Source organism: Sparus aurata, chromosome 24, assembly GCF_900880675.1.
Source record: "Sparus aurata chromosome 24, fSpaAur1.1, whole genome shotgun sequence".
Lineage (NCBI taxonomy): Eukaryota > Metazoa > Chordata > Actinopteri > Spariformes > Sparidae > Sparus > Sparus aurata.
Genome location: NC_044210.1, coordinates 11473075 through 11500004, shown reverse-complemented (window position 1 = coordinate 11500004; position 26930 = coordinate 11473075). Strand labels below are relative to the sequence as shown.

General features: G+C 41.8%; 2 protein-coding genes across 5 annotated transcripts in view; one reads left to right on the top strand and one right to left on the bottom strand.

The window, feature by feature from the left end:
* The window catches only part of LOC115577328 (histone deacetylase 4-like), a 66536-nt gene extending 47596 nt beyond the window's left edge, over positions 1-18940 (bottom strand). For 2 of the 4 annotated variants that reach the window (XM_030410349.1, XM_030410353.1), the window contains exons 1-2: positions 8542-9059; positions 4917-5312 (exon numbers count right to left, since the gene is read on the bottom strand). In XM_030410349.1, the coding sequence (XP_030266209.1) occupies positions 4917-4938 (22 nt within the window). In that variant the 5' untranslated portion in view covers positions 4939-5312; positions 8542-9059. Of the gene's footprint in view, positions 1-4916; positions 5313-8541; positions 9060-18828 lie in introns of those variants that run through there. The other 2 variants (XM_030410351.1, XM_030410350.1) reach the window with 2 other exon arrangements.
* A 47-nt stretch (positions 18941-18987) lies between these two features.
* aamp (angio-associated, migratory cell protein) lies at positions 18988-23102 on the top strand. The gene is made up of 11 exons (XM_030410356.1): positions 18988-19333; positions 19478-19609; positions 19703-19822; positions 20109-20248; positions 20522-20666; positions 20790-20873; positions 21006-21121; positions 21231-21325; positions 21751-21841; positions 22289-22443; positions 22554-23102. Exons 1-11 carry the CDS (start codon positions 19243-19245, stop codon positions 22627-22629), a joined length of 1245 nt encoding a protein of 414 aa, XP_030266216.1. The 5' UTR covers positions 18988-19242; the 3' UTR covers positions 22630-23102.
* The last annotated feature ends 3828 nt before the right edge of the window (positions 23103-26930 follow it).

Sequence of the window (26930 nt, the reverse complement as noted above, 5' to 3'; positions counted from 1 at the left end):
AGGATTACCTCTGTTGTCGTTATTGTCCTTGCTCTCATAATACTCACACAGACACATGTGGTTTATGTGCTCTCCCTCTTTATCCGGCGAGAGGGCAACCCGGGTTGTCACGAGGAACTGATAAGGGTGCTTGGCAAGCAACCACAACCACAGAAGAGCCCGGGAGAATCATGGGAAACAGACATGTCTGACAGCATAATAAAGTTTTTAAAGGTTCAATAAATCAAGACAATCACTAGTTGTGGAAACTATTTTGCCTCCATCCACAAATGTTCAACGGATAATCATGTCAAGCAGGTGGCGCTAGTTAATCATCATGCTTCTGTTTTGAATCTGAGTGTGTTCTTATTGAATGTACTGTCCTCTATACATAGCCACAACACGTACAACTCATCCTGACGTTTACAGAAACCACCCTGCTCAACAGAACATGGTCAACACGTTAGCTCATTGCTAAAGTGCAAGTGCAAAACAAATGTCGCCGGCTAACGTGCAACAGCTCTCGGCACACAGAGTTATCACTCCTGTGCAAACACTCCAGCGTGTTTGCTGATATGTCCCACAAAAAAAAAAAAAGTCAGATGTGAGGCACTTATCAGCATGACCCCCCTTTTGTTCTGGAAAATATAAACCCAACAAAGCGTTTTACATTTCACTTTTCTAGGAAGAGATTTGTGGTAAATGATATTTAATCTAAAAATCCCACTGCTGCTGTAATAAAGAAAATGAGTAAGTCCTGGATAAAAAAAAAAAAAAAAAATAGTAAAAAAAAACATGCGTGCTAGTAAGCTCATTTACAGATTACAAAAATGGCACACAAGCAGGCAGGCACGCACTCGCAAACACCCGCCAGAGCTGCTGCTGCATGAGGGTGAACATAAACACACACAGCACACACATACACACATACACACTCATGGCTTTACTTAGAGGGCTGGTGCATGATTGGAAATAAGTGCAAAGCGAGATCGGAGAGAAAGTTGGCAGCTTTGGATCACACTGCACACATAAGAGCACAACAAAGCCGCGGATCTGAAAGTCTCATTGTTCACCCCGAGAACAAAGCCAATCTTGTTTAATTACTCTCAATATAAAACAGATTCAATTTAGCAGACAGTAGCAGACAACCCTGATGCAACCAGAAGCCGCAGGATCAATTTCCCTCGCATCTCCGTCTCAAGAACAGAGAAATCAAACTGATGCGTCTCTTAAAAGAGAACACATTCCTTCCCTTGCTCTCCTATAAACATCACTGCCATAGCCCGACAAGCACCACAAGGCCAATTTTTCACATTTCATGTCTTTAAATGTCTCTTGGCTGCTTGTTTCTGTCTCTCTCCGTGCTCCGGCATCCAACAAGTGTGTCTCTAAGCTGTCATTCAAACGAGAGAAGCAACACCTCAAATTGACGCCCACACTTGGCAGCACTCAGAGGACCGAGAGCGTCTCCTCTGAAGGCTTTTCAGAGGAAAACGAGACAGTGAGAAACAGCCGCTGCAGGTATGAATTGTTTCCCCTGGACTCAAACAACAGACCGCAGCTATTTTTGTTTTCGGCGAGAGGTGAGTTAACACAGGTGACGGCGGGCAGATCGTGGGTAGCCGTGTTTGGTGCTCTCCTGGGAAGCAAACTGTGAAGATGAGAGGTAAAAGAGGGCAGGGTGGGAAATTAAAAAGGGCTAAATCTTATCATATTTTGACAGGAGCTGGTTAGTTTATCTGCTTTATCAGCTGCTGCAGCCCGTGGCCAGAATGGAGTGAAGTTTCCTGCCTTGGCTGTGTTCAGAGCTGGGCATTGATTCAATATCGCTGTTTGTCTTCATCCAACAGAACTGTATTATGATAAAATAATGACAGAGGTATCATTTGGAGATTAATTTTTGGAAATAAAGCCGTTATTGATTTCGAAAAAAAAGGCTAAACGAGTCTGCGTGACTGGTTTAATTTCATTTCAAATGGGCTTTCAGCCAATTTTATACACAGAGTTGTGCTGGTTCATTGTGTCTTTTGAAAGAAGCTATTGAGTTGTATTATATGTGAGATCCAGTGTTTTTGAAGCTTTTTGCAAACTATAACACTGTATCAATCAGGTGCAACCATTTATATACCTGGTCAGCCAGCACATAATGCAGGTTCACCCAATGATTCAATTCATTGTAAACAGGAAAACAGAGGCACATACATTGTTTTCTTCATTTCATTGACAGAACACTCAATAAAAAATTGAGTTAAACCTAAAAAGAAGGAGAAGAGTACTTTTTTTTTAATCTGAACTGCTAAATTTAAGATGCACTGGTGCAACCAATGACAATGTTAAGTCACACCTGATTTGGGGAAGACTAAAGAGGACACAGATGGTTTAATTTCCTTTTTTTCTACAAAACTATGGGAGTCGAAATTCTACGGAAAAATTAGGCGCGTCATCATACTTTATATCATTCAGGATTAATGTGCAGATAATTCAACACGATCATTTTCACCATCAACTTCCAAATGTACTGCTGAGACATAATTATAGCAATCAGTAAGATAAACAATTTCTATTCTCTGACTTGATCATAAAAACTCAAATATATTCTACAACAGATATTTCATCAGACTAATGTAACACACCTCCGACCATTTTACATGTCACTGTACATCACTTTGCGCTAATTGCTCTGAAAATAATTTCTTAGGATTAGTTTCATCTTGTCAGTCTTGCCTCCTGTTAACTGTTGAGCTGCACTAATCTGAGGTTGCTCTAACAATATAATGCGCTTGGCCCGACTTGGTGAAGGGGAAAGTGAGTCCACGCTGCATGATTTCTGGAAAGCTGCTCTACCCTCCGTGCCGTGTTCACATGTGTCAGCGATGGGGATGTTGGAGGGCCGAGGCCGCCGGCTGAGGCTGCTCCTCGCTCGTATCTCTCGGGGCCCAGTGGTTACCTCAGCTGTGGTATTTATAGTGCCCATGTTCCCAGGTGTACAAAGTAAACAAGGCCGATACTGTCAGGTACCACACGGTCCGGGGCAGGAAGCTAACCTTTTCATCTGCCAGCTTCTCACAATAATTCATCATCACACTAAAACGCAAACCGACGCGTCTAAACTGAGCTTGATTAGGTGTCAAAGACGAAACGTGGACTCTCTTAATGAGCCCGTGTTATAGACTTTTTCTCTCACCCTCCGGAGCTCATTCATATTGAATCGCGCCAATTAACAGTCATGAGACCAGATTAAAATGTTTTATTACGTTTTCGTGAGCGGTGATGTGTCTGTGTTCAACATGCTCACATATATCAACACAGCATAGAGAGCAGCAGAGAGATTTGCCTTAATGTGACCATATTGAGGAGCCAAACTCTCATTACTCCTCACGTGACAGTTACAAATTCTGTTGAAGATTCCCGACGTGTTTCAGCAGCAGTGATGGATGGGTGTTTCTTTTAGCGCACAGAGCGAGAAGATGCTACAACATTTCATCTTCTGTCTGCCTCTCTTGAGTCTTTACAGGAAGTTAAACATGATTTTTCTCAACGTAATCTCACATATTTCATCAATATCCTACAATGGGATTTGTGCACAAATAGCCACAATTTTATTTGGATCTTTTCGTGCCAACATATCACAAGTATTTGAAGTTTTAATTTAATAAATTGGGAAACATCAATGCTCCCTTACATTACGAACCTCCTGAAAACTTACAGGATTTACAGAACCTGCATTAGAACATCTGCCTGCATAAATGAGGCAGAAGCAGTATTTATTTTTAATATTAGTTACAAATATGTATCAGCCTGTCTCATTTAAAGTCCCAGTTTTACATTAGTTTTGTCTGAAAATGGACAAATTTAGCATAATTGTTTAAAAAACGTCAGTCAAAATGTTATGTTATTGACTGTGAACTCACACAGAAGTTCTATTTTCTTATTTAAAAAGAAGCACTTGGATGTTTTAGACTTCCATGGGAGTTTTTTGTCCTCATCAGACCTTTCCTGAGTAAGTAACAGCTATTTATTATAATATTATCCTTGGCGTTTTTCAAAGAAAAACAGGAGTAATCCTATAATTCACTTACTGACCATGTAGATGTGTCCAAAAAAGTGCAGCGAGTAAATATAAAGGGTATTAAATCATCATCAGCCGTTGCCCGTTGGAAAGGAAAAAAGAAAAATGAGGGTGGGTTCCCTTAACGAATCATTGCTGCAGAACTTGATGACATAATCACATCCACTACAGAGCTCCTTGTTGCCAAGTGAGACCATTGTGACCAATGTAAAGCTGAGAAACTCAACTTTACATACATTTCTTATGCAATATGGATTGGAATAGCGGTTCAAAAGCTATTAAACATATTAAAAAACAAATTTTAGCAACCAGCTGCTGTCTAGGTCTTCGAGAGTTATACCAGGGGGATCGACTCCACCTATTCACCCACTGTGATGTTTGAAAAAACACAGCGGAAGTGCTCTCTTGGAAGCCCCTTTCATAGATAAAACATGACCTCTAGTGCAGCCTTCCCGTGGTCAAGACATGGTGGAGTGCCCTCTCTTCACTATAAATATATTACAACTTTCTACACGCCTGTGCTCCACCACATGAATGTGGTGCCGTTTTATTTTTCGCCCCTGCCAGTAAAACATCCAGAGCCTGCAGCTGTACAAAAATAGCAACTAAATATCTAACTATACAATGAATTTCTACATTTGTTTGATGAAAGGCCGATATCATCTGGATTCATGGATGGATTCTTGTTATCTTTGCTCATAACAGACCAAAAATTACCCCAAAAAAGCTGTTAATCAAATTGCAGTAACACAACTTCATCCTGCATGCTGCATCTTGCTGTGTCATAAGTGCAAGACACGTTGGTAAACATTCTTAAATTCCATGTTATCACAAAAGGAAACAAGAGGTTTAATGATAACGATCTTACCTTGGTGGCTGTGTGATGTCATTGCTGACAGGTCGATCCGGTCGGTGTCCACGCAGTGCGGCAGGTGAGCACCCGGGCTTGGCTTGTGTGTCTGGGTGAGTGCAGATGTGATTTACAGAACAGCAATCTGATTGCTGTTATCCTGCCAACACTGTGGATGTCAAGGCGTGTGTGTGTGTGTGTTTGTGTCTTGGTGTGTGTGTGTGTGTGTGTGTGTGTGTGTGTGTGTGTGTGTGTGTGTTCAGGCTGATCCAATACTCAGGACGGTCCCTCAAGAATCCCTCAAGGCTGGAAACAGGAAGCAGACGTCCAGCGGCAGCAGCCAATCCCCATGAGGCTTTTGCTTTGTGCTAGTCCAGTAAGAGCGGAAGATCACTGTCTAGCACCAGTACCAACCTATCAGAGAGGAAGAAAAGGAATGTGTCATTACTTTTCTTCAAAAGTAGTCTAATTTCTGAACAAATCCAGTTTTCATTTGATTTTTTTAAGGTTCATATAAACTGTGGATTGGAAACTACACCCAAATAGGAAACATCAATCTTTCAGCACGGCACATAAACAAGTTTGACTGGTGCTGGCACCAATATTTATCCTCTTGAGCAGAGTCTTTCTGTCAGTTTCATTCTCAAAGTTCCACTACCAGGTACGTTCATTCAGTCATGCAGAGCTGCCAACTCGGCTTTCTGTGCCACAACAACCCCTGGCCTCACATGAACTCCACACTACTGATACCGATTTTCAAATGTGTGAAAAAGGGGGCAGTGATATCAGGATGAGTTGAGAGACCGGAGTCAGCATCGTGACAGGGAGAGAGAGCTGGATATCCTTATTGATGTCTCACACACACACGCAGCTCATTTTCCAGTTATAGTATTGATCTATGTGACAACTGTTGTCTTGTCTTGGATTCCACTTATGGTACAGAGTTGATATGCTCCAAGAAGTCTGACAGTTTTATGTCCATCAAACCTTCTTTCTATCAATATTCTTTCCTCATCATGAAGTGAGACTACATAGTGTATATCCACCTGGTTTTAAAAGCTGCATTACAGTAAAGTGATGTCATTTTCTGAACTCACCAGACTGTTCTGCTTGTTCTTGCCTTCATGGACTTAATCCTATCCACACTGGACTAATTTTACCTGTGGACTTCATGTCATTTGTAATGATTGCGGAGGATGTCTGTGATCTTAATCCCATGCAAATCTGCCATGTCTGTAATTTGTAAAGTAAAAAACTCCACCACATGTTACCTACTATATTTCCTCCAGGCACAAGAGGTCCTTTGATAATATCAGTCCTGAGAGAATCGGTTTATTGTTGATATGGCGTTGTTTCTTTTAAAACATCTGTTTTCTGTTTTCAGGCAACGGAACAAGGAAGAAATTTGATCGCTGCTCATAATATGTTTAACAACAGTCAACAGCTGTGCTATGAGATTGACTATATTGACGTTTAAAAGCGCGATGACAGAGAGGGTTAGGAGGAACTAGAGACTGTCATATTCAAGTACAGCCACAAAGCATCTGTTATTTGATTGAAAGAGCTGCTGCTCTTCAACACTGATGTTAAATGGAACCTTAGTATCACATTCAGGGGATAATTTCAGTAAAAAGGACTAAAATGTAGACTCAGATTGTCCCGTGCAAATGCTCCAAACGAAACACAAATGTGAGGTGATCATTTCTAAATCTCTTTTCTTAAATTAAAGGTAAAATATGTGAAACAAAACAATGAGCATATCACCAGAAGAACCGCTAACTGTTGTTCACTATCTTGGACTGTAGCTAGTTAGCTCAGTTAGCCATGCAGCTAGTGGTCTTGCGCTGGCAACGGCACCAGGCTCAGCAGCCTCTGTCTTTGACATAACTTTAAAAGTGATATTTCTTCATATACTGATGATAATCTCTAGCTAAAATTCTGACACACATATTACATATTGCAGCTTTAACATAAGTAAACTAAGTAAATCATTCTAGCACCAGCACCTTGAAATACACGTTGGGGTTTTTTAAAGTAAAATACTGCTGTTGTGCAGATCCAAGACCACCGTCGAGAGCTCAATACAGCCTCAAGTTCGACCTCGCTGTAAACCAATCGGGCAATAAATTGCTTGTCCCAGACATGTTTCTTTTTGACTGGGGCCCTCTAAGATTAAGAAAAATATGGAAAAAGTATGATGTATTACTTCCACTGTCGAACCGGTTGGAACGGTTCTTTTTGTCTCATGAACATGTGAATTTTACAGAGCAGAAACCTGCGATTCTTTTTATTCTATTTGGGGATAAATGAGCTCTTCTTTGTTTTTGGAAGCGGCTGATTGGTCACTTTGCTGTTTCTGGAAATAAATGATTGTTCTTTTTCTTTGTTTTTTCGGGGAGTAGCCTGAATTCCTCAAGCCTGGAGCAGGAGTGTCAGATGTAATCACGGCTTGAGCCCAGAGCATCAACTCGACTTTACCACCACAGAAAAAGAAGGGGTAAGACTGCCCGAGGGCGAGGTGGGTGGGGGGTAGTGTGCATGTTCACGCCCTTGTGTGTGTGTTGGCAGAGGTCTCTGAGGTCCTCTGAAGCGGGATGGATGCGCGGATGTGTGTGTGTGTGTGTGTGCTGTGAGGGGGGTGGGTCTCAAGACAAGAGGGCCAGACAGTGCTGCCGCGGGACAAATTGCCCCCCAAAAAAAGTCGGTCACTGCACAGCGCACGCACACTTGCGCTTTGTGATGGAAAAGCCGAGGCAAGGAGGGGCGGGGAGGCGAACGTGTGTGTCACGGGGAGAAGCTGACTCTCCGGGGGGGCTTCATGCAACACCATTCTCCCAGGGCATCTCATCTGTCTCGGGAGGGGTATTCATATGTGTGTATGTAAGTGTGTGTGTGTGTGTCCTAGGCCATTGTCCCTAAGAGGAGCTTGCCTGATGCAGGGTGACAGATCTGGGGAGACAAGCCCTGGAGGCCGAGATGAAGAAAAAATACAAAAACAGACTGGAACATGGGTTAAAAACAGGAGTTACTGATGGGAAGAAGTTTTAATCAACACCCAATAAGCTTTAATAATCACACCAGCCTGCCACAAAAAAAGGTGTGTGCACTCAGTTAGCCTCACAGTCCAAACTCAAACTCCTTAAACGTATCCGACGCCACAATTTACATGTTCTGACTAATATTTCCTGCTCCACAAACCGCTTAAGGACACTTTAAAGCTGCACTAATGTGCAGCTTTGATGTTGCTTTAACAGCTTCCAACAACCCCTACGCCCCCATTCACAAAAAAAAAAAAAAAAGAAAGATTGACGCATGCAGAGAATTACCACCGCCCATCCCGAACCATTCACACACACTCAAACACACACACACACACTTTACGCAGGGCCTGTGCCTTCATTTTTACGCGTTTATCTCGCCAACAACACGAGTATGAGGCGATAGAGTCTCGCTGGCTGTGTGGATATTGTATTAAAGCCTAAGGCTGGGGCCGTGCACTAAAAATAGCTCAGCAACAATCGGCATAATAAACATCGGCTGTCCAACCCCCCCTCCTCCTCCTTGTTGCCTACACACTTCCCGCCCGCTACAGCTTCAACAAACCGTATGGAAACGTAAAAAAATAAAGCGAGATTGTTCCTACCACAAGTCGTGCTTAACTGCAGCCGTGAGATAAACACACAACCCGGGGAAGCCGAAGCTGAAGCAGGAGCTGGAGCGGAGTGGAAACTTCAGCCGGACATTGTTTTGATGAATCCTGTCTGTGCATCGCATCCCTGCTGCCTGAATATCAACATCAAAGCGGCGCAGCTCGGCTACACGTTCATCCCGCGAGCACACAAACGCACCAGCAGCTCACCTACACGGGCCAGGAGGAGGCCAGTCGTCCCAACATGTGTCCCGCAGGGGCTTTTTTATTCCTCTCCCATGCTAGACTCCGGTGGTTTTCTCTCTCAGCGCAGGAGGGGGGGGGACGAAGAAATTCATCTCCTGATAGATTCCGCCATACTGGATTTTTGTTACAGCCCCAGCGTCACATGGAGCGCCCCTACTTTTTTACCAGGGGCGGGCTCAGCCGGATGAAAATGTGATTATCTGCTAGTGTACGGCGTGATATCATGTGTGTGTGTGTGTGGACAGGAGGGAGTTTGGCTGTGAGGTTGTAGTTACGACTGTGTTGTTAATAAGGAAGAAAAAAAAAAAAGTCTATGGGCGTGTCCTGTGTTAAAGGCAGAGGTGGAAGAAGTGCAAGCAGCAAAACCCACAGTGTGTAAATACTCTGTTACGAGTAAAACACACGTGTTTAGAATGGGAAAGTTAGAATCAAAACATACTCAAAGTATTAAAAGTAAAATAATGTATATTACTGTGTCATAATGCATCACTGTAAAGGTGCCATATGTAAGAATGGGCCACCTGTCACACTCAAAACAAAAAGGAGGATATCACCATAGTAACTGCTAACTGCTGCTAACTAGAGCTGCTATTAGCTAGTTAGCTGGCTTTACGTAACAAAAGTAAAAGTCCTAACCATGCAATATTGTACATCACTGTATAATAATGTATAAACATATATAACTCAAATGGTGCAATATGTAACAACTGGCCACCTGTCAAGTTCATAGTCTTAATAAAAGGGGGACAACACCATGCTAGCCGCTAATTGCTATCTACTAGAGTTGCTGGTTAGCTCAGTTAGCAATTGGTCTAGTGGTCTTAACACAGAGCTTGGAGCACCAGTGAAACGTTAGTGTTGACACCACTAACAGTGGTTAGCAGGTTAGCATGCTAACTTCAGTAGGTATCTCTGCAACACAATACTTAACGTCTTAAAAATTGCTATTAATTCACTTTCTGTTGATAACTTTAATTACATTTTCAGTAACAAGTAGCCCAATAATACCACAGTGTAAAAAATACTCTGTTACAAGTTCTGTTATACAGAATAATGTTTGTCATGTATAATAATGAATTATTATACATTGGCTTCAATTCAAAAAAGAGGATATCGCCATAGTAACTGCTAACTGCTGCTTACTAGAGCTGTTGTTTGCTAGGTAGCTCGGTTAGGAGGTCCTATGACTATGAGCTCAGAACCAGGGGAGTTAGCACAGGAGGCTAGCAGGTTAGCATGCCAGCTATAGTAGACATCTCTGCCAAACAGCGGTTAGCTCGGTTAGCCATGACGGTAGTAGTCCAAAGTGACCACACCATCAGAAGATCATTTAGAAGTAGAAGTATAACATAAAAAAATTTAAGTATTCAAGTACAAGGTCCTCAAATTGTGCTTATGTACAGTACTTTGTAAATGAGCTGTAGTCTATTTTAGACTCTATATTGAGTTTATGAGCCCTTGATCCAACTTCATTGTTTTGTATCTCTCTTACACAGTATCTTAATACTCCTACATTATTGTTATTGGAACTTATAGTGACTTTATTAAAACTTTATACCATAAGTCATTTGTTTAAACAAAAATAACAAACTTAAGAACTATAATTCGTGTGTCTTTTCTATGCAGAGGTTAGTGTACAGTGGCATTATAATAGTTCATGTTTCTATATTGTTAATATTGTAGAGTTAATGTCCTTTATAATAATCATAATAGGCTGTCGTTTACAGTTGGCCTGCACATCTAAGAGGTGTATTTCTGCTTTAAGATGGGTTCATCTGCTATGGTGTGTCATTATGACATAGCAGTTTAAGCTAGAAAGCTCCTGTAGTTGTCTCTTAAAACAGATTTTGTTCCAATTTCATGCTGTCATCCTCAAAGTTATGACTAATGTGCCTACAGTACGCTGATAATGCTATTAATTTGTTGTACTTCTGCTGTCATTTCTCTGTTACACCTACGACTGGTTTCTGTAATTCTTTGTAAGTAATAAATATTATATTAATCTATAGATTTTGGCCTAACATGTTTTGCACATTGTGTTATTACAGCATTTGTGCTGTAATTATTAATGATGGAAAGCAATTTTCTGCCTGAAATCTACATCAACATCATTAACCTCCCTTCCATTATTCAACACTTTCCATAGTGGCAAAATGAAACAAGCGTTTTTATCCAATTCTCGCTCACTGCAACATGAAACGCCTTCCGCACTGCCTCCTCTAATCCAATCTGATTTTATTTCCATTACTTTATATTTGATTTTGAGTCTCAGCAGCCACCCACGGGCAAAACTGCGACACCACTGCCTGGTTTAGCTGACTTGATTACAGTAATATGCTAACCAGTTTCTATATAGGCTACATCTGCAGACGGAGACAGTGTTATTATTCCACGTGCAGGTAGACTATACAGCTTAACTTAGCTCCTGAATGGACCAAGCCAAGAGTAAAAGTGTTTGTAACATGACTAAACTTCATCACTGCCAAGATCTGTGTTAGGGTGCCACTCAGCAAAAGAAATAAACTCTGACAAACAGCATTACATCTTGACCGGAATTTTTAGTTTTAGCTGAAGGGATGATATTACCTTCATTTCTTCAAGTCCTTATCTTCCAGGAGTTAAAGGTCAGGTGTCAGTATCATTGCAACATCCTTACTCTTCAAAGTAAGATAATCTCAAGGACCACTTCAAAAACATCACCCATCATGTTCCAATTGTGTTTGCTATTGATTATATAATAAGTGATTATTGTTTCCTTAATGTTTCCACACGGTTGAACTGTTATTATCGCGTTCAGTCAGGTCAAGAACGTCGACTAGTACCACTTGGAATGAAAGAAGCAGAACAAACAGAACAATCCAACTAACGTATTTGCTTAATTAAATGCTTTTTACTATATCATTCATATCTTCTACTGCAAAGTCATTTTTATTCTCTTGCTTTTTTTGTTTTATTCCATTTAAGCTTATTTCTAGCTTCTATCTATATCATTATTAGAGAATTATAATATTTTGTATGCACACATAGTGTTTTCTCTTTTCTCTTTTCATCTACAGGGAGATTAGAAGATCACAAACAATTCCTTATCTTGCTAAAGGGCACTCTGGTAGGGTTTCTCGAGCCCTGCTCCTCCTGGTCACTATCACCACTTTTACTACTGTCCAAAGTCCCTTTTTCATTATTTTTAACTCATTTCCATCTCTGTGCTGCCCGGGTACAAGTTGAATTTATTAATCGAGGTCGCTCCTCTTTTGGAGTAGTGGGGAGGCCCGCTGGGACAGCCGTATCCATAGCAACAGAGGATTATAATTTCTGTGGATGAGCTACGGAGCCTCGGTTACATAAGACAGTTGGTCTTGGAGGCATCTCTGATGTTGTTGTGCTTAAGTAAGCTCTTTAGACCTGCGTGGCTGTATGGCTGCAGACCTTCTCCCTCTGTATATACTGTATATAAATACAAACATCACATATATACCTGAGAATCTTTTTGTTTACACACTGGAAGCCATTTTCATGTGTTTGCGATGACCTGCGAAAACCTGGAAAAATGACTGATGTAACTTCCAGTGGGGGAAGAAGTATTCAGATCTCTTACTTTTAGTGTAGCGAGGTCACAATATAGGAATACTGTTACCTAAAAGTAAAAGTCATAGATTAAATATTTTATAAAAAGTAAAAGAACAAAACTGTTAGCATGAAAACAGTTAACTTAAAGTTCTGAAAGTTAATGAAAAACAACAGTAGGTCTACCTGTTATGAAGCAGAAATTATTGGATTGTAACTGTAGATGCAGGTTTGTATACATTTACCCTAACCCTTAATATTTTAGCTATTGTTTTAGTGTATACAGTACACTGCTGTGTGAATTTCCACCTGCATGGGGATCAATAAAGTCTTGACTATCTTATATATACACAGCATGGTTTCTGTTGATTACATCTTGTATTATTAATCTGTATCTGCTGTGATATAAGTTATTAATAAATGCAAGGGAGTGAAAAGTACAACATTTGCCTCGAAAATATAGTGGAATACAAGTAACAAGCAAAAGAGCAGAAAATGGAAAGCCTCATGAGAAACAGAAGTACCTGAAGATACAGATAAATTGCAAACTGTTAAACAATTTACACAATCCTCTCATCGTATTCAGTAAGACAGACGTCACTGAGACACACACTCCATACAGATGCACAGAGTTTACACTCGTTCTGTCATTGAGCACAGGATGTCTTTGACATCTGCATCTGCATTGTTTGTCTATGGGCTTTTGCTGACGCAGACTCACATAAAACACTCAAATGTGTGTATACGTGCATGTGTGAGAGTGAGTGTGTCCAGAGTAGTGATGTCAAAGCAGGGATTAGATTGGCTTATATTGCCCAGAGCAGCACATTCGCAATTCAGTGAACATCGCACTGGGGTTGCCAAATCGCTGATTATGTTAGTTTAACTATTTTGCATCCAGGGGAGTGCTCATCACCTCCTTCCATTTCAGGTTTATAAGTCCTCCTATTTGGAGCGCGATGCCTTTAAAAGCGTCTGTACCAAAGTACCTTACATGGCTCTGGCTAAAAACACAGATCCTGAGTAATGATGTTCCAAAAATACACCATGTTTTTGGCCAGCGGCTGGAAGAGGAGCAGCAATCAGGCTAGAAAGTCAACAGGCGAGCGTGTACGGCCGGCGCAAACTACCGCTCTGCTACCACAGCAGACACATCACACACAGGCTGTGGACCAGACCTCTTGCAGTACACACACAACTGGCTGTTAGTGGTTTGAGAAGGGAAGCCGTCATCTCACCCAACACGGTCCCACATGAGTCAGACGCAGCGTGCAGACAAAGCAGGCAGACCTCAGCGTCATAAAGAAGTTTGCTTCGCCAGCAAGAAAGAAAACACTTCTAAACATCTCGTAGTGTGTTGGACGGCATGTGATGGAACTGTGCAACAACAGCCTCCAACATTAATCAGCGTTATTAAGCGAATTAAGCTCTTTTCTTGTACGTTTGCTTGCCTATATTTAAAAAAGAAAAAAAAAGAAAAAGAGACATAAAATCTTTCCAGGATGCCGTGAAACTGGAGCGTTTAAGAGAGAAAAGAGAGCAAAAGGAGCCATAAAGACTTCTTGTTAAAAAAGAAGCAGAGTCAAGGCTTCTTACAGTCGAGCCAGTTAGTCTAAAACTTTCCATCAAAGCCTCGCTGAGCTGCATGGAGTAATTACCTCTCACACAGCAACAGCTCCCAGGCCTTATTAATGATACTGTTTGTGTGTACGTGCACGCTAGTGTGTGTGTGTGTGCATAAAGGTGCGTGTATTACACGTGCATACACACAAAAGTAGATGCATATGCCTCTGTGTCTTGGTCAGGCAGATGTGTGGTTCCATGTGTGTGTGCCTATAAAGTAACAGCACCCCAGAGTGTCCTGCTTTTCAGACATAAACCAGCTTGCCGGAGTGATAAACCGAGAAATGTTGTTATGACGGGTCGCTCCCGGTCTCTGCTGTTCGGATGACGGCAGAGAGGAGCCCACCCAAAGTGCTGTTCCACGGTGTCTGGGTAAAAATAGGCAGATTCAAGAGACGGAGACAAAACCAAACTGGAATGCGCCCAGAGGAAGAAAACCTCCACTAGCGCTGAACAATCCTTCAGTCTGCTGCTGCACCTGAAGGCATCATTCCTGTCATCTTTACACGCTTTACACTTGCAAATCAACTTCTGTCAGTGTTCTCAAAAGTGTCAATTTGACTAAAATTTGAATGAGGTTCAGTATTGTGAGACGCACTGAATTTTTTACCGGACTACCAAAACAACAATGCAAATGTGCTTCATTACAAGTTTAAAGTGCTGCATTCACAATCCTACTGAGGTAAAAATACAGAAGTAGATGACGATTGGCTAAATGTATGCTAAGTAGCCTAGCTTAAAAAGGTAAAAGTACTGTAAATTGTACATACAACTTTAGAATTTTACCTCATCAATATAGAGGCAACATTGTTAGCATTGTATTGTCTAATGACTCCAGTTTTAGTCGTTTAACCAGACTTAAGAGCCTACAGTCATGCTAGCAGCTCTGTGATGCTGTAATTAGCAAATTAGTGCACCAATTTGTCAATGTCAGCATGCTCACATCCTTAGTCACACAGTGGATATTCAGCATGTACAGTTTTCCACGTTCACTCGTTGTCTAACATGCTAGCTTGCTAACACTTGCTAATTAGTGCTACACAAAGTACAACTTACCGAAACCTTTCTTTCTTCCGTCTTGTCTCTCTGTTTACATCCACCTAAATAAGTAACATTGTGGAAATGGAAATATTCACAGTACAAGTGCGTCAAAGCTGAACTAAAGTAGGTCTATGGTACCTGATTAAATATACTTCCACAACCAACATCCGTCAACAAAATGTTAAGAAAATTCTAATCAAGCAAAAAAGACAAACTTAGTAACAGAAAGTGGTAAAATGACTTGTTTCTGCTCATGATTTGTGTTTCAGTTGATGTCCTGGTTGCTCAGGGGACTGAATCACATGTTTTCTGAGGTCAAACCAGCTCATGATCTCGGCTGCATATATGGTATTTCCTGTTACTCCTGACTCTACATACAGTCAGAGCTCCTAACTAGGATTAAACCTCTGTATCTGCCCGACTTTTCATCATGTTGTCAACCTCAGACGTGACCAGTCAAGTTTTATTTTTACTTCTGTGGACATTTCTGAATCTTATTTATCAACCACACAGCCTTGAAGGGCCGCTAAACCTAAAGGAATTCCTTAAGTCAGGGTTTTAGAGTCTCATGACGGTTTAACTGCTGTTTCAAAGGCCTTTTCTCGGAAAATGGTGTCTATACTTGCCATGTTTTCACATAAATATGAGTTAATCTAATTACAACAAAAAATATCAGCTCTTGGATCAGAATTTGTATCCTTCAAAATCAACCTCTACACAGTAGTAAAAATGTCCGCAAGCTTGAGCAATATTACCAAATTTATCCAGCAATGTCTTTTAAGTTATGTGAACAGGAGCTGAATTAAGTCCTTTGCTGGCACGACAGCCAGAAAAAACTACGAAATGCAGAAGCAGATTGATGAAATAAAGCGTCTGTAACCAGCGTCGTAACTAATGTCATCTAACTTTCCAGCGTGAAAGTTCAACGGCCTCTTCCAGCGTTACTCATAACCGAACGGAGAGTTTATAAATCTCTCACTCACTGCAGATTTAAAATGTCTAAATAACGTACACCCTGATGTTTCCACATCTCACCACATCATGAGGTGGTTGTATTTTTCCAGGGAAGGCTCGAAATGGAGGGCCTGGGCAGCCAGTAAAACTTCTTTGGGCATGCAGTGCCTGAGCCCTGCCAGGGGCATATAGCAAGAGACATAAAACCCCAAAAACCTGAAGTAGACAAACTGTGTTAAGTGTTCATAAAATATCCCTGGCGAGGGAACTTTTGATGGCAAGATTAAGGAAGAGAGTGGAGCGCCTTTGAAAATGGATTACGGCTCTGCTGCTAATGTTATTCCTGTGGTTTACTGCAGTCTCACAAATATCCTTAAATGTGCGCTTAGGAACTTTGTCATCTCATTCCTTCCTGCACAAGGAGGTCAGAGGTCAGGCTCAGCATACCCGAGGCTGGCAGGGATTCATTCTGGAGACATTTTTGGCTTGATTTCCTGGAGGTGATTGGGAGGACTCTCACATTTATAAAATCCTTCTTCGTCTCTCTTCCTCCTCAGGTACATTAACTCTCTTTAATCTCTCTGACCAGTGTGTTATGAATGTCCAGCAGTTTTGTAAAAAGTACCCAAAAGTCATTCTTGAGTAAAGTTATTGAATGAATATATAACTTAGCAGTGAAAGTTACCCATACGCAGAGTATTGAGGGAAAGTCTTTTCAGTAAATGTCCTTAAACCTTTTCTAGCAATAAATGTACTAAAGTATCAAAAGTAATATTGTTTTATCCAATAGCTAGTGAAATTAAATGATTTAAAAATGTGCTATGTTTGCTCTGATTGTTGTCTGCATTTTTATTCTTTTTATCTTATTTTATATCCGCTGTACATTGGAGTTATCTTACACATGCTCTTTGAGGTAGATGACAATCAGATTGTACAGATTTAATGTAAGATTTTGTTGACTTGTCTTGTCTTTCATGTTGAGATTGCAGATTTATGCTTAAATGCACAGGTTTTAAATGTGGACCCCAGGAAGACTAGCGGCGTTCTAGAGCGCAGCTAATGGGGATCCTAACAAATAAATAAACAAATAAAAAAATATAAAAATAAGCATGTTTGCTGCATTCTCCTTAACAGCTTACATAGATGGGGATTAAATCAAAACACTTTTTTGAAAAACTACCAAAAAAAAGCATTTAATGTTTCTGTTCAGCTCCTCTGGCGTAGTCCAAGTCTCTGGAAGATCCCAAATTGACAAAAAAAAATGTTATTTACACCAGAAACCTTCCCTGGAGCTGCTAAGATAAAAGCATTAGTAACCCCCCCGTCAGAGGTGGGTGTAGGAGCTTGACTGAACGTTGAGGGGGTAAATAACTTCTTTTCAAATTAATCTGGGATCTGGGGGGTTTTCAGAGACTTGTATTACACTGGAGGATCTGTATGGAGTCATTTTATGTTTCGTTTCAGTTGCTTTTTAGCCAAGTCTCCATCTACTTCAGTTGTTTTGGAGAATTCTGTAACACAGAAGCTGTGAATCTCCAGGAAGGTTTTGTGTACTACGACACTTCACCTGACTTTCTATCAACATGGGAATATTAGATGATGACTGAAAACAGAAATGCCTCCATCAGTTGTTCACTGCAACTTATGCCATCTCAACTTTCTGCCATTGAGGAAGAGCGTCTTAGCTCTACGTGCAACATTCATGCCCTGCAGTGGCTTCAATAATTTCCAGAATGGAATGAAGATGGACAGCGTCAATATCATGCACGCAATGCCACACCCTTGCACCAGTAATAACAGCTGTGTAAATTACAGTTTTGTGACAGAATGATGATGATTTCAAGTGTCTGAACTCTCAATTTACTACTCACCACGGCGAAGGCCACTGATTGTTAATAAAAATAGATTCCTTTCCTTGGAGGAGCAGCATAATCACATTGTAAGAGGCAGGAACGGTATCATAATCAGACTGAAAAGGGACATATTATTACCATCACACACAATGAGGAACTGTTCACAGTGGTATTTTTAAGAGTGAGTGTCTGACGAGGAAAATTTTGCACATGCAAGGACTTTTGCTTCCTGGGCTAGAAACAGCGCAAAAATAGAAGCTGTGGGCAAAAAATAATCATTATCTTCACGATGCTGCTGCTAATGGTGATATTATTCTTACTGGGAGATGTGGGAGCACTTTTCTTATCCGACAATGAGTTCTCGAGGACCTTACACAGATACAGAGAACAAATTAGACAGGAATAAAGGGGAAAGTGCCATTTAAAATAAACTGGGGCAAACACCATGCACTAATAGAAGAAAATAAGGATATAAAGTACAAAATTAGCAAACAATAACACGGGTAGATAAAGCTAATATTAGCCTAATTCAACAAACTCAGCAAGATTGGCTAACCTTTATATTTTTAGTACTGAATACGTTTTCAAATGTACATAATTTGGACTAATACTGTGGTTTAACACATCTGTTTCTCTCCTTTGAAAGATTAAAAATAAGACTTATTGTCGCCTTGATTTCCTTCCAAACACAGTCATGTAACTTATTATCTCTTCACTGAACCTAGCTTTTTATGTTTACCTCACATAATTATAGATATGTTCTGAAGGCTACACGTAAAGTAAAAAACAAACAAAAAATATTAAAGATAAGACATTGAAATACTTTATACTAACATTTTAAAGCGAAATAAACCTTTAACAGCCGTTATTGTGTTGGAAGTAACAGCTATCATGCTACAAGAAGCAGCCTGTTGACCTCGAAAACCACTTTTTTCCAGACAAAACGTAAGAACAGATACGTTTTATGTTAATTACAATATTTAAGGGAATCATAACTCACCGAATTCGTCGAAACATCTCTATAAACCAGCTCCAGGTATTAAAAAACATGCTCTAAACTCAGCCAGTATTCTCCGAGTGGCGCTGCTGAAGCTACTTTGTGCAACGCCGCCATCTTGTGGCGACGGAGCTACAAGACGCCGATGGTGCGCACATTTTGCTACGTCATCATTACGCGTCTGTCTCTCCAGTCACAGCAACGTGAGGAAAACATGGGGAGACTGTTTGACATTTAACAACTGTTTATCTACATTCATGCGACACTAAATGCGAAGTACGCGAGCGAAAGTGTAAGTTACACTCACGTAAGGACTCCGTGAGTTGCTAAAAGTGCGGGAGCCTAAAGTCAGGTTAGCTAGCTTCACTCGCACGGTTACTTTTCGGCTGTTTTACTAGCTTTTAGCCTGCTAACAGCATGGATAACACGGAGCAGGATGCGATTGAGCTCCACGGAGATGAGGAAATTGTTGAAGTCATCGACCTGGACGATACAGAGCCTGGTCCTGGTGGGTAGAAAACTGTTTACAGGGCACTTTTGACAACTCTAACCATGCCTGTGATATTCTGTGTTAGGCTAAAGTGTAGTTTTCGTTAGCTGGATTTGGACTTAAAAGCTAAATGACTCTTCCATCTTTCTGTCTCACTGTCAGATGATCTGGCTGATGACCTGGAGGACGTTGACTTCGAAGACGGTGGAAACGCGGATGATGAAGGCTGGGAGACAGAGGACGAGATGGAGGCAGAGCAGGATGACAGCGAGCTCACCTTCTCCAAACACTCTGGTAGCACCTTTACCTTGGGTTTATTATGATCTTGTGATCAGGCAGATTCAGTCTGTTAAACCTTTTACTTTTCTTTTCCCTTCCTCTGTCCAGGCTCTGTGTTCTGTGTGAGTCTGGATCCTGCCACGAACAGCATGGCGGTGACAGGAGGAGAGGATGACAAGGCGTATGTCTGGAGGTTGAGCGATGGAGAAGTTCTGCTGGAGTGCTCAGGTGAGTGTGGAAGGCAGATTATACACACATTCAAGAGTCGATGTATTGAGACATGAGAGGAAGATATATATCAGATTCTTTGCAGATTCAGATTATCAATCTCATTAAACTTTGACTTGTGACGTGTAACCCATCAGTGTTTAATAGAAAGTGACTTGTTCATCTGCAATTGTGCAGCCAGGACATAAACAGTGTTGTGTTTCTCGGCTTTTAGCTGAGACTTGTAAATAAATCCAAAACACCTGTGTGAAATCTTCAAAAGTATTTTTTTTCTTTGTCCCCACAGGTCACAAAGACTCCGTGACGTGCGCCGTGTTCAGCCACGACTCGTCCCTGGTGGCAACGGGTGACATGAGCGGCATGATTAAAGCGTGGAAAGTGGAAACCAAAGAGGAGATCTGGTCGTTCGAAGTGGGAGATCTTGAGGTACGAGTGTAATCCAGAAACGCTGCCTCAGCCTGACCGTGTATTTGTGCGTCTGTTTAGTTTGTGCATCTGTAAGCACTTGTGTGAAGTCTTTTACTGGGGCTGAAGGAATTTATTAGGAGAGGATGGCCGCTCGCGCTGAGAATTTGTGGTCTTGTGGGGGAAGTGAGTGATCACACATGCACCCCTTCCCTCAACCGCGACCGCTGAGTTGCCCTTTAGCAAGGCATAGCAGCTATTAAATCACGGTTGTCTGCCCTGCTTCCTCCTCAGTGGTTGGAGTGGCATCCCTGCGCTCCGGTGCTGCTGGCAGGGACAGACGACGGCAATGTGTGGATGTGGAAGATCCCATCAGGGGACTGTAAAACCTTCCAGAGCTCCGCGTGCCAGGCCACCAGCGGCAAAGTCCTCCCTGATGGTGAAGAACAAAGATGCTTTACAGGATTTAAAACCACAGTTTAGAAAAACAATGCAGCTGTATTTAAAAAGCCAGAGATCACAAAGAAATGTATTTATCATATTAATTTAAATGTTTCTCCAGGTAAACGGGCTGTCGTGGGTTATGAGGATGGAACGGTGCGCGTGTGGGATCTGAAGCAGGGAAACGCCGTCTACGTCATTAAAGGTGAGTGTGGCGGCTTCACCCTGCTGTCACCGCTACATTTTTGTTATCTAGGTGACTTGTGATTTATGATTTGTTTAAAGTATGATTGAGAAAACGCACGACTGTGTCATGAATGGTTTGTTTGTTCAATAGGTCAGGACGGACACCAGGGGGCGCTTACCACCCTGGCGTGCAACAAGGACGGCTCCCTGGTGCTGACGGGGTCGGTGGACGGATGCGCCAAGCTCATCAACACCGCCACGGGCAAGGTGGGTGTCAGAGTGAGGAAAAAAAAGATGGAGAAGAGGGTTTGTTTGTAGGATAAATAGTTCTGTAAAGCTTCTGATCTCTGTGTTCATGTGTTGCTTGTGTTTAAAGGTGGTGGGGTCGTTCTCTGTGGACGGAGGCAAAGCGAAAGCATCAAAAGACGATGAAGAAACCAACTCTGTGGAGTCTGTGGGGTTCTGCAACACGTGAGTAAATTAACTAGAGCTAACATGCAGCTGGAGGAGATGAAATAACCTTTAAACTGCAGAACAATTAAGAAAAAAGGAAATATCAAACAACTTCATAATAACTACTGGATATCCTCCCACACCATGAAACCAAGAAAAGTAATAATATGTTGCACAAAACATGCAATTTGTGCCCTTTTGGCTTCAAGATTCAAATTGGGTTAATGAAAATGGTCATTTACATCATTGCTTGGTCTAAACTGAATCATGAAATACTTCACTTCAGTCCTGAGGGATGTGTGATGAAAAAGATTTGAAATTGAAAAAGTTAAGCCTCTATAATATAAAAGTAATCATTAGTTGCAGCCTGATTTCAGACTTACTGAGGATCAAAGCTCTATTTTAAACTTTCTTCTTTGTTCCGTCTTTTTTTCTCCTTCCAGTCTTCCTCTCATAGCTGTGGCGTACCTGGAGGGAACTCTGGCCATATACGACCTCTCCACACAGGTCCTGAGGCACAGGTGTCAACATGAGGTCAGCTCCCCCGTACATACCGCCACGGATTCTCACTTGTCTTGACTTTGCATAATGTACGGAGGCTTTGCAGTTGCATCACAGATCTCCCAGGAGGCACCTGTGGTACCATCAGGGAGGTCCAGTTGAGCCGTCGTGGCTTGTGTGCAGATAATGGCCTTCACTCATACATACAGTACAGAGAACGTCCAGTTTAGGAATCGTTTTTAAGCACATTTGACAATACTAACTGATTTTAGACCAATTGCGAAACAAATTGTGAGTTGATTTTAGCTCTGTTTTTGGTCTCCTCCACCTCCAGAGAACGTTATCTGTCTCTTTGTCTCTGAGCATAATATGTGACCTTTAGCAACAGTAGAGTAACTGATATTGTGATGGTTAGCTAATTGGCGAATCGTTAGAAATGTCAGCTGTTGACACTTAAATTCCCTCTCTGTGTTCCTCCAGGCCGGCATCGTTCACCTGCAGTGGGAAGAGTCTTCTTCTGTGGTGTCCACCTGCTGCTTAGACGGAGCGCTGCGCCTGTGGGACGCTCGCACTGGCAGCATGGTGTCCGAGTACCGCGGCCACACCGCAGAGATCCTCGACTTCACCATCAACAGGTACCACTTTGATACAGTCATCTCTCTCTCTCTCTCTCTCTCGCAGTCTTAAATGTTTCTTCAGTCACTGAGGAATGTTGATTTTCCTTCTTGACGTCATCCTCTTTCAGGGAAGCATCTGTCGCTGTCACCGCTTCCGGAGACAACCAGGCGAAAGTCTTCTGCCTACAGAGACCAGATCGGTAAAGAGAGCTGAGAGAAGAGGAGAGGAAATATTCCAGGAGGAACAGCAGAGACTTTTCATGATCAGACTTTTTACTTCTCCGACATCGGAGAACGTTTCCCTTCTCCTCAGGATTTTTAAAATGCCGCGTTCCGCCGCCATCTTGTATGTCCGGAGTTTCACCTCTTGATTCTTTAGAACAAGCTGTTTCTTCTAAGTGTGCTCTTGTCCAAGAATCTGAGAAAGTAAACAGGGAGAGTTTCAAAGAGTGATACATTACAGTCCTTCTCCTTTGACATCCCTTTAAATGTTCAAAGTGTTTTAGAGATAACACGAGTACGGATACAGGAATTCATTATGATTTTTCCCGTAATTGAAGTTTTTTTATTCGCGTGTGTGGTCTTCCAGCTCCCAGAAAAGATCAGTCAGGAATTATCTCGCCAATTCAATTGTAAATACCAAATAATAAATAGTACACCTCCTTCTGGTTCACCGAGGACTGTGTCATTCATGACTAATATCCACCCCGACCACTTAAAACACTTAAACCTCATCTGCATCCGAGGACATCGTTCATACTTGCGTCTATTTTTGTCTGTGTGTATCGGTTTGGATTAAATCAAGCTGCTGAGGACGAAAGTGGTCATTCTGCAGGGTCACGGTGACATGTTGAAAAATGAGACGAAGGCGCAATTAACTGTAAAATCTTTCTGAATTCAAGTGGGCTCTCTGCGTGTTTAGACTACCATCCAACAGAGCTTTTTACTCGGATCCCTTTTTTATTTATTTGATCAGATTTGGGGTATAGAGGAGGAGGTGAGTCAGTACGCAGACGACACAACCTTTAAAGAAGAGGATCTCGAGCACTGACAGCAGTTTAGATGAGATTATTATAAATGATAAAAAAGACATTAAGTAGATCAGTTCATGTCAGGGCCGGGGCCAATAGGAGGACAGTACTTTGATCCGTCCTCTGCTGTGGTTTGCGTCAGACTCTTGTAACATGTAGATGCAAGTTTTGTTTTTCGTGCTGTCTGAAGGCAAACGAACGATGCTCGAGAGGTTTTTGTTTCTGGGCAAAAGGCACCAAAGTATGGAGCCCCAAAGTCCGCTAACACAGCTCAGCAGAGCTCCTTTAAGAGCAACTAAAAGCCAAAAGAGCATGTGCGTTATGGCGACCTACAGGGGCCTCACCACATAACTGCAACCATCTGTCCCGTCCACCTTTTTTTCCGCTATCAGAAAACACGTGAAAAGGCTCCAGTTATCTTTGAAACAAAACATGAGGCCGGCAGATCCCCTCTGACTAAATGCACAGCTCCGTCTAGCAACTATGCTTTCTACGAAACAAGCAGATGTTGTGAAGACTGCGCAAAATAGAGCAATTACGAGGCTTTACTGCCTTCGCAATCAGGAAACGCATTAGCTCACCAGCCACTCTGTCGCTTGTTGCCATGTCCGTGCTTTAATATAGGCCAAGCAGCTGGACGTAAGTGTGGCTGAGTGTTTGCCGACGTAACATACGCGCGTTTAAGAATGACATCGGAGGCCAAAACCTGCTCTTTTCCTCACTCCATTGTTGTTCTTGCCGCTTGACTTGTCTGTCACGATGAGGATAAACATCAGCATCCTGCACACAAGTGCTTCTTCCTCCTACCTGTACATGCATAACTCACCCAGACAGGAAAAAACCGGCACACTCGAACATGTTTGTGCGCTTTTTTTGCAGGCAGCATGACACTATTGTTGCGTCTGGTCAGGACAGAAGATGAAGCACCAAACAAAATAAAGACAGAGAGTTGTTACACAAACGTCATCCAGCCGAGCTGCACTCGGGAACCAGGGGAAAATAACACCTGCCAAGCGTGGCGTTCAGTAGCGGCAGGATATTTTCCTCATTTGTCACAGCGGTGTGTTTGGCCTCAAAGGTCAGCCGGTGTGAAGACAAAGGCTAGGAATGGCTGAAAGGATTATCATCTTCGGCCCTCGATGGGGGCCCCGAGCCTGATCCATTAAACGGCGGCTCATATTCTCCGAGCGCTGCTGTGCTGACAGAACAGATGCCGAACAAATCGGTGGAGCAGAGAGAGAGAGAGAGAGAGAGACAGGTGCAGGTGCCAAGGTAAACATGTCAGGAGGAAGAGGAGGCAAACCCATTAAAAATACATCTGTTTGAGAAAAATCGACTCGGGGAGAAAACATGTTGCAGCGAGAGACCAGAGTAAAAACAGAGATTCAGTCGGTACTTAAGTGACTGATAAATCAGTTTAAAGTAGGAAATGTACATATCGTTTAACAGAAACAGCTAACGGAGCTAATTAGCTAATAGCAGGTAGCAACAGCCAAAGATAGCACATATTTTTCATTTCTTTTTTATTAATTTGTTAGCTCACTTTCTGGCCTATTTAAGTAAAGAGAGCCAGATTTTCTGAAAAAAAAAAAAAAAAAAACACAACACAGCTAATTAGCTAATGGCAGCTAGCTCAAGATAGACCTTTTTGTTTCCTTTTTTCCCTGAATTGTCGCTTTCAGCTCACTTTCTTGCCTGTTTAAGGAAAAAAACAAAACAGCTAGCTTTTCTGAAATAACAAAAACAAAACAAACCCACAAAAATTACGGCTAATCTAGCTAACAAACTCATGGCAGCTACCTACAGTTAAAGAATGCAATAGCAAATACAGTGACCAGCATTTAGCGGTTATGCTGCCCCCATATTTTTGGAGCTATCATTGAATTCTGGCCTTATTTTACCAATTTTATCTCTGCCTAGTGGTGGTTGGTTCACTTTTTTCATGGAAAACATATTAATATATATTTGAATTCAGGACAATCACAAGTGTCCTCAGGAGCAAGGTGTCATTGATTTTAGCTAGCGTTAGCTAACATGATGAGAGAGCTTCGAGCTTCTTTGCCAGCAGTTGTCTGTAGATGACTGAATGTACCCTTAATTAATCATATCAAATTACATTTTTCCACTGTTTACGGAAAAAAACAAGATTAACCTATATCATTTTAGATATCGTGTTAAGTAAGGCGTTCCAGGAAAGCCCAGATGCTCTTCTCCTTTGTATTGTTCGGATGTTGTGCTTTCGTGTCCGGCTTTTCCTCCCTGCGCAGTGTCTTCCCAGATGTTCCCCGGCACAGGAACGTTTCTGTTTAAAACCATTATCTGACTGGAGCTCGTCCATCTCCACCAGCACCACGTCTGCTCCGTGCTATCAGGGAAAGGAGTCTTGCATGTTTGGCAAACAAAACAGGTCGTCGCTGGCTTTCCATCCAACACTGTGTTTAAATATGAGTAGCCTGTGACAGCTGTTATGAATTCAGACGTACACACTGTTGTATGTGTATGTTTTAAGTTGGTCAAGGGCCAAAAAAAAAAAAGGTAGCAAATGCATCTTAGCATTTGTTTTGACCTTACATACAGTACGGCTTTTTCTGACGTGTTTTACAACAAATGACAAAGTGATTGGATCAGAAAATGATATAAACGCAGCTTAACGTTACGCGAAAGGTGGCTTCTCTTAGTAAACACATAGCTGGATTTAAAGAAATGGACATTTAGAGAATAACAAGCTTATTCACTGACTCTGCCGAGAGCGTTAGCCTGATGCTACGTTTGCGCAGCAAACAGTAAGCCGTCAATAAAAGTTTCTGGATCCGTCCCTTTATTTAAGTTGATAAGGGTCTATTCTGGGAGTAGAGCCATCCTCTGTTTAGGTTTCATGAAAATCTGTTCAGTAGTTTTTGTTTTATCCTGCTGACAAACCAACCAACCATGCATGTTTGTACTTTTACTTGTCATTGTCATTCTCTGTTGTTGGAAAAAAAAAAAAGTATATCCCCCACTTCCTCAAAACTATAGACCTTTGCAAAACTCCCCTTCCTGTCCACATTTCTACAGAATTAAGTTTCTTCACGGCTTCTAAATAATTAATTAATTAAAACTGTTCTTCACTGTAAGCTACAAATGCTAAAACGTATGCATAAGCTTCTTGAAGGATCGTGAGACATTCATGAATGTGTAACAAAGGCAAAAAATATTAACAGATGGATGATTTTTCCCCCATGATTCTCAAACTTTTATCAACGTTACACGCTGCAGAGTCCGTCTCCGAGCATCTGGAGAGCATCATGCGGGGTGTGAAACCACATGCCGGGCCTCCTGATGTTACCCTGGAATGCACTTATCATTTTTCAGGGCTGCCGTGATAACAGCTTCCCATCCTCTTCCATTCATGGAGACGCACTGCAGGGCCTGGACGGTGATGAAACAACAGGAGGCCAATGGGCGAAAAGAAGAGCAAAAAGTTAGTCGGTGAAG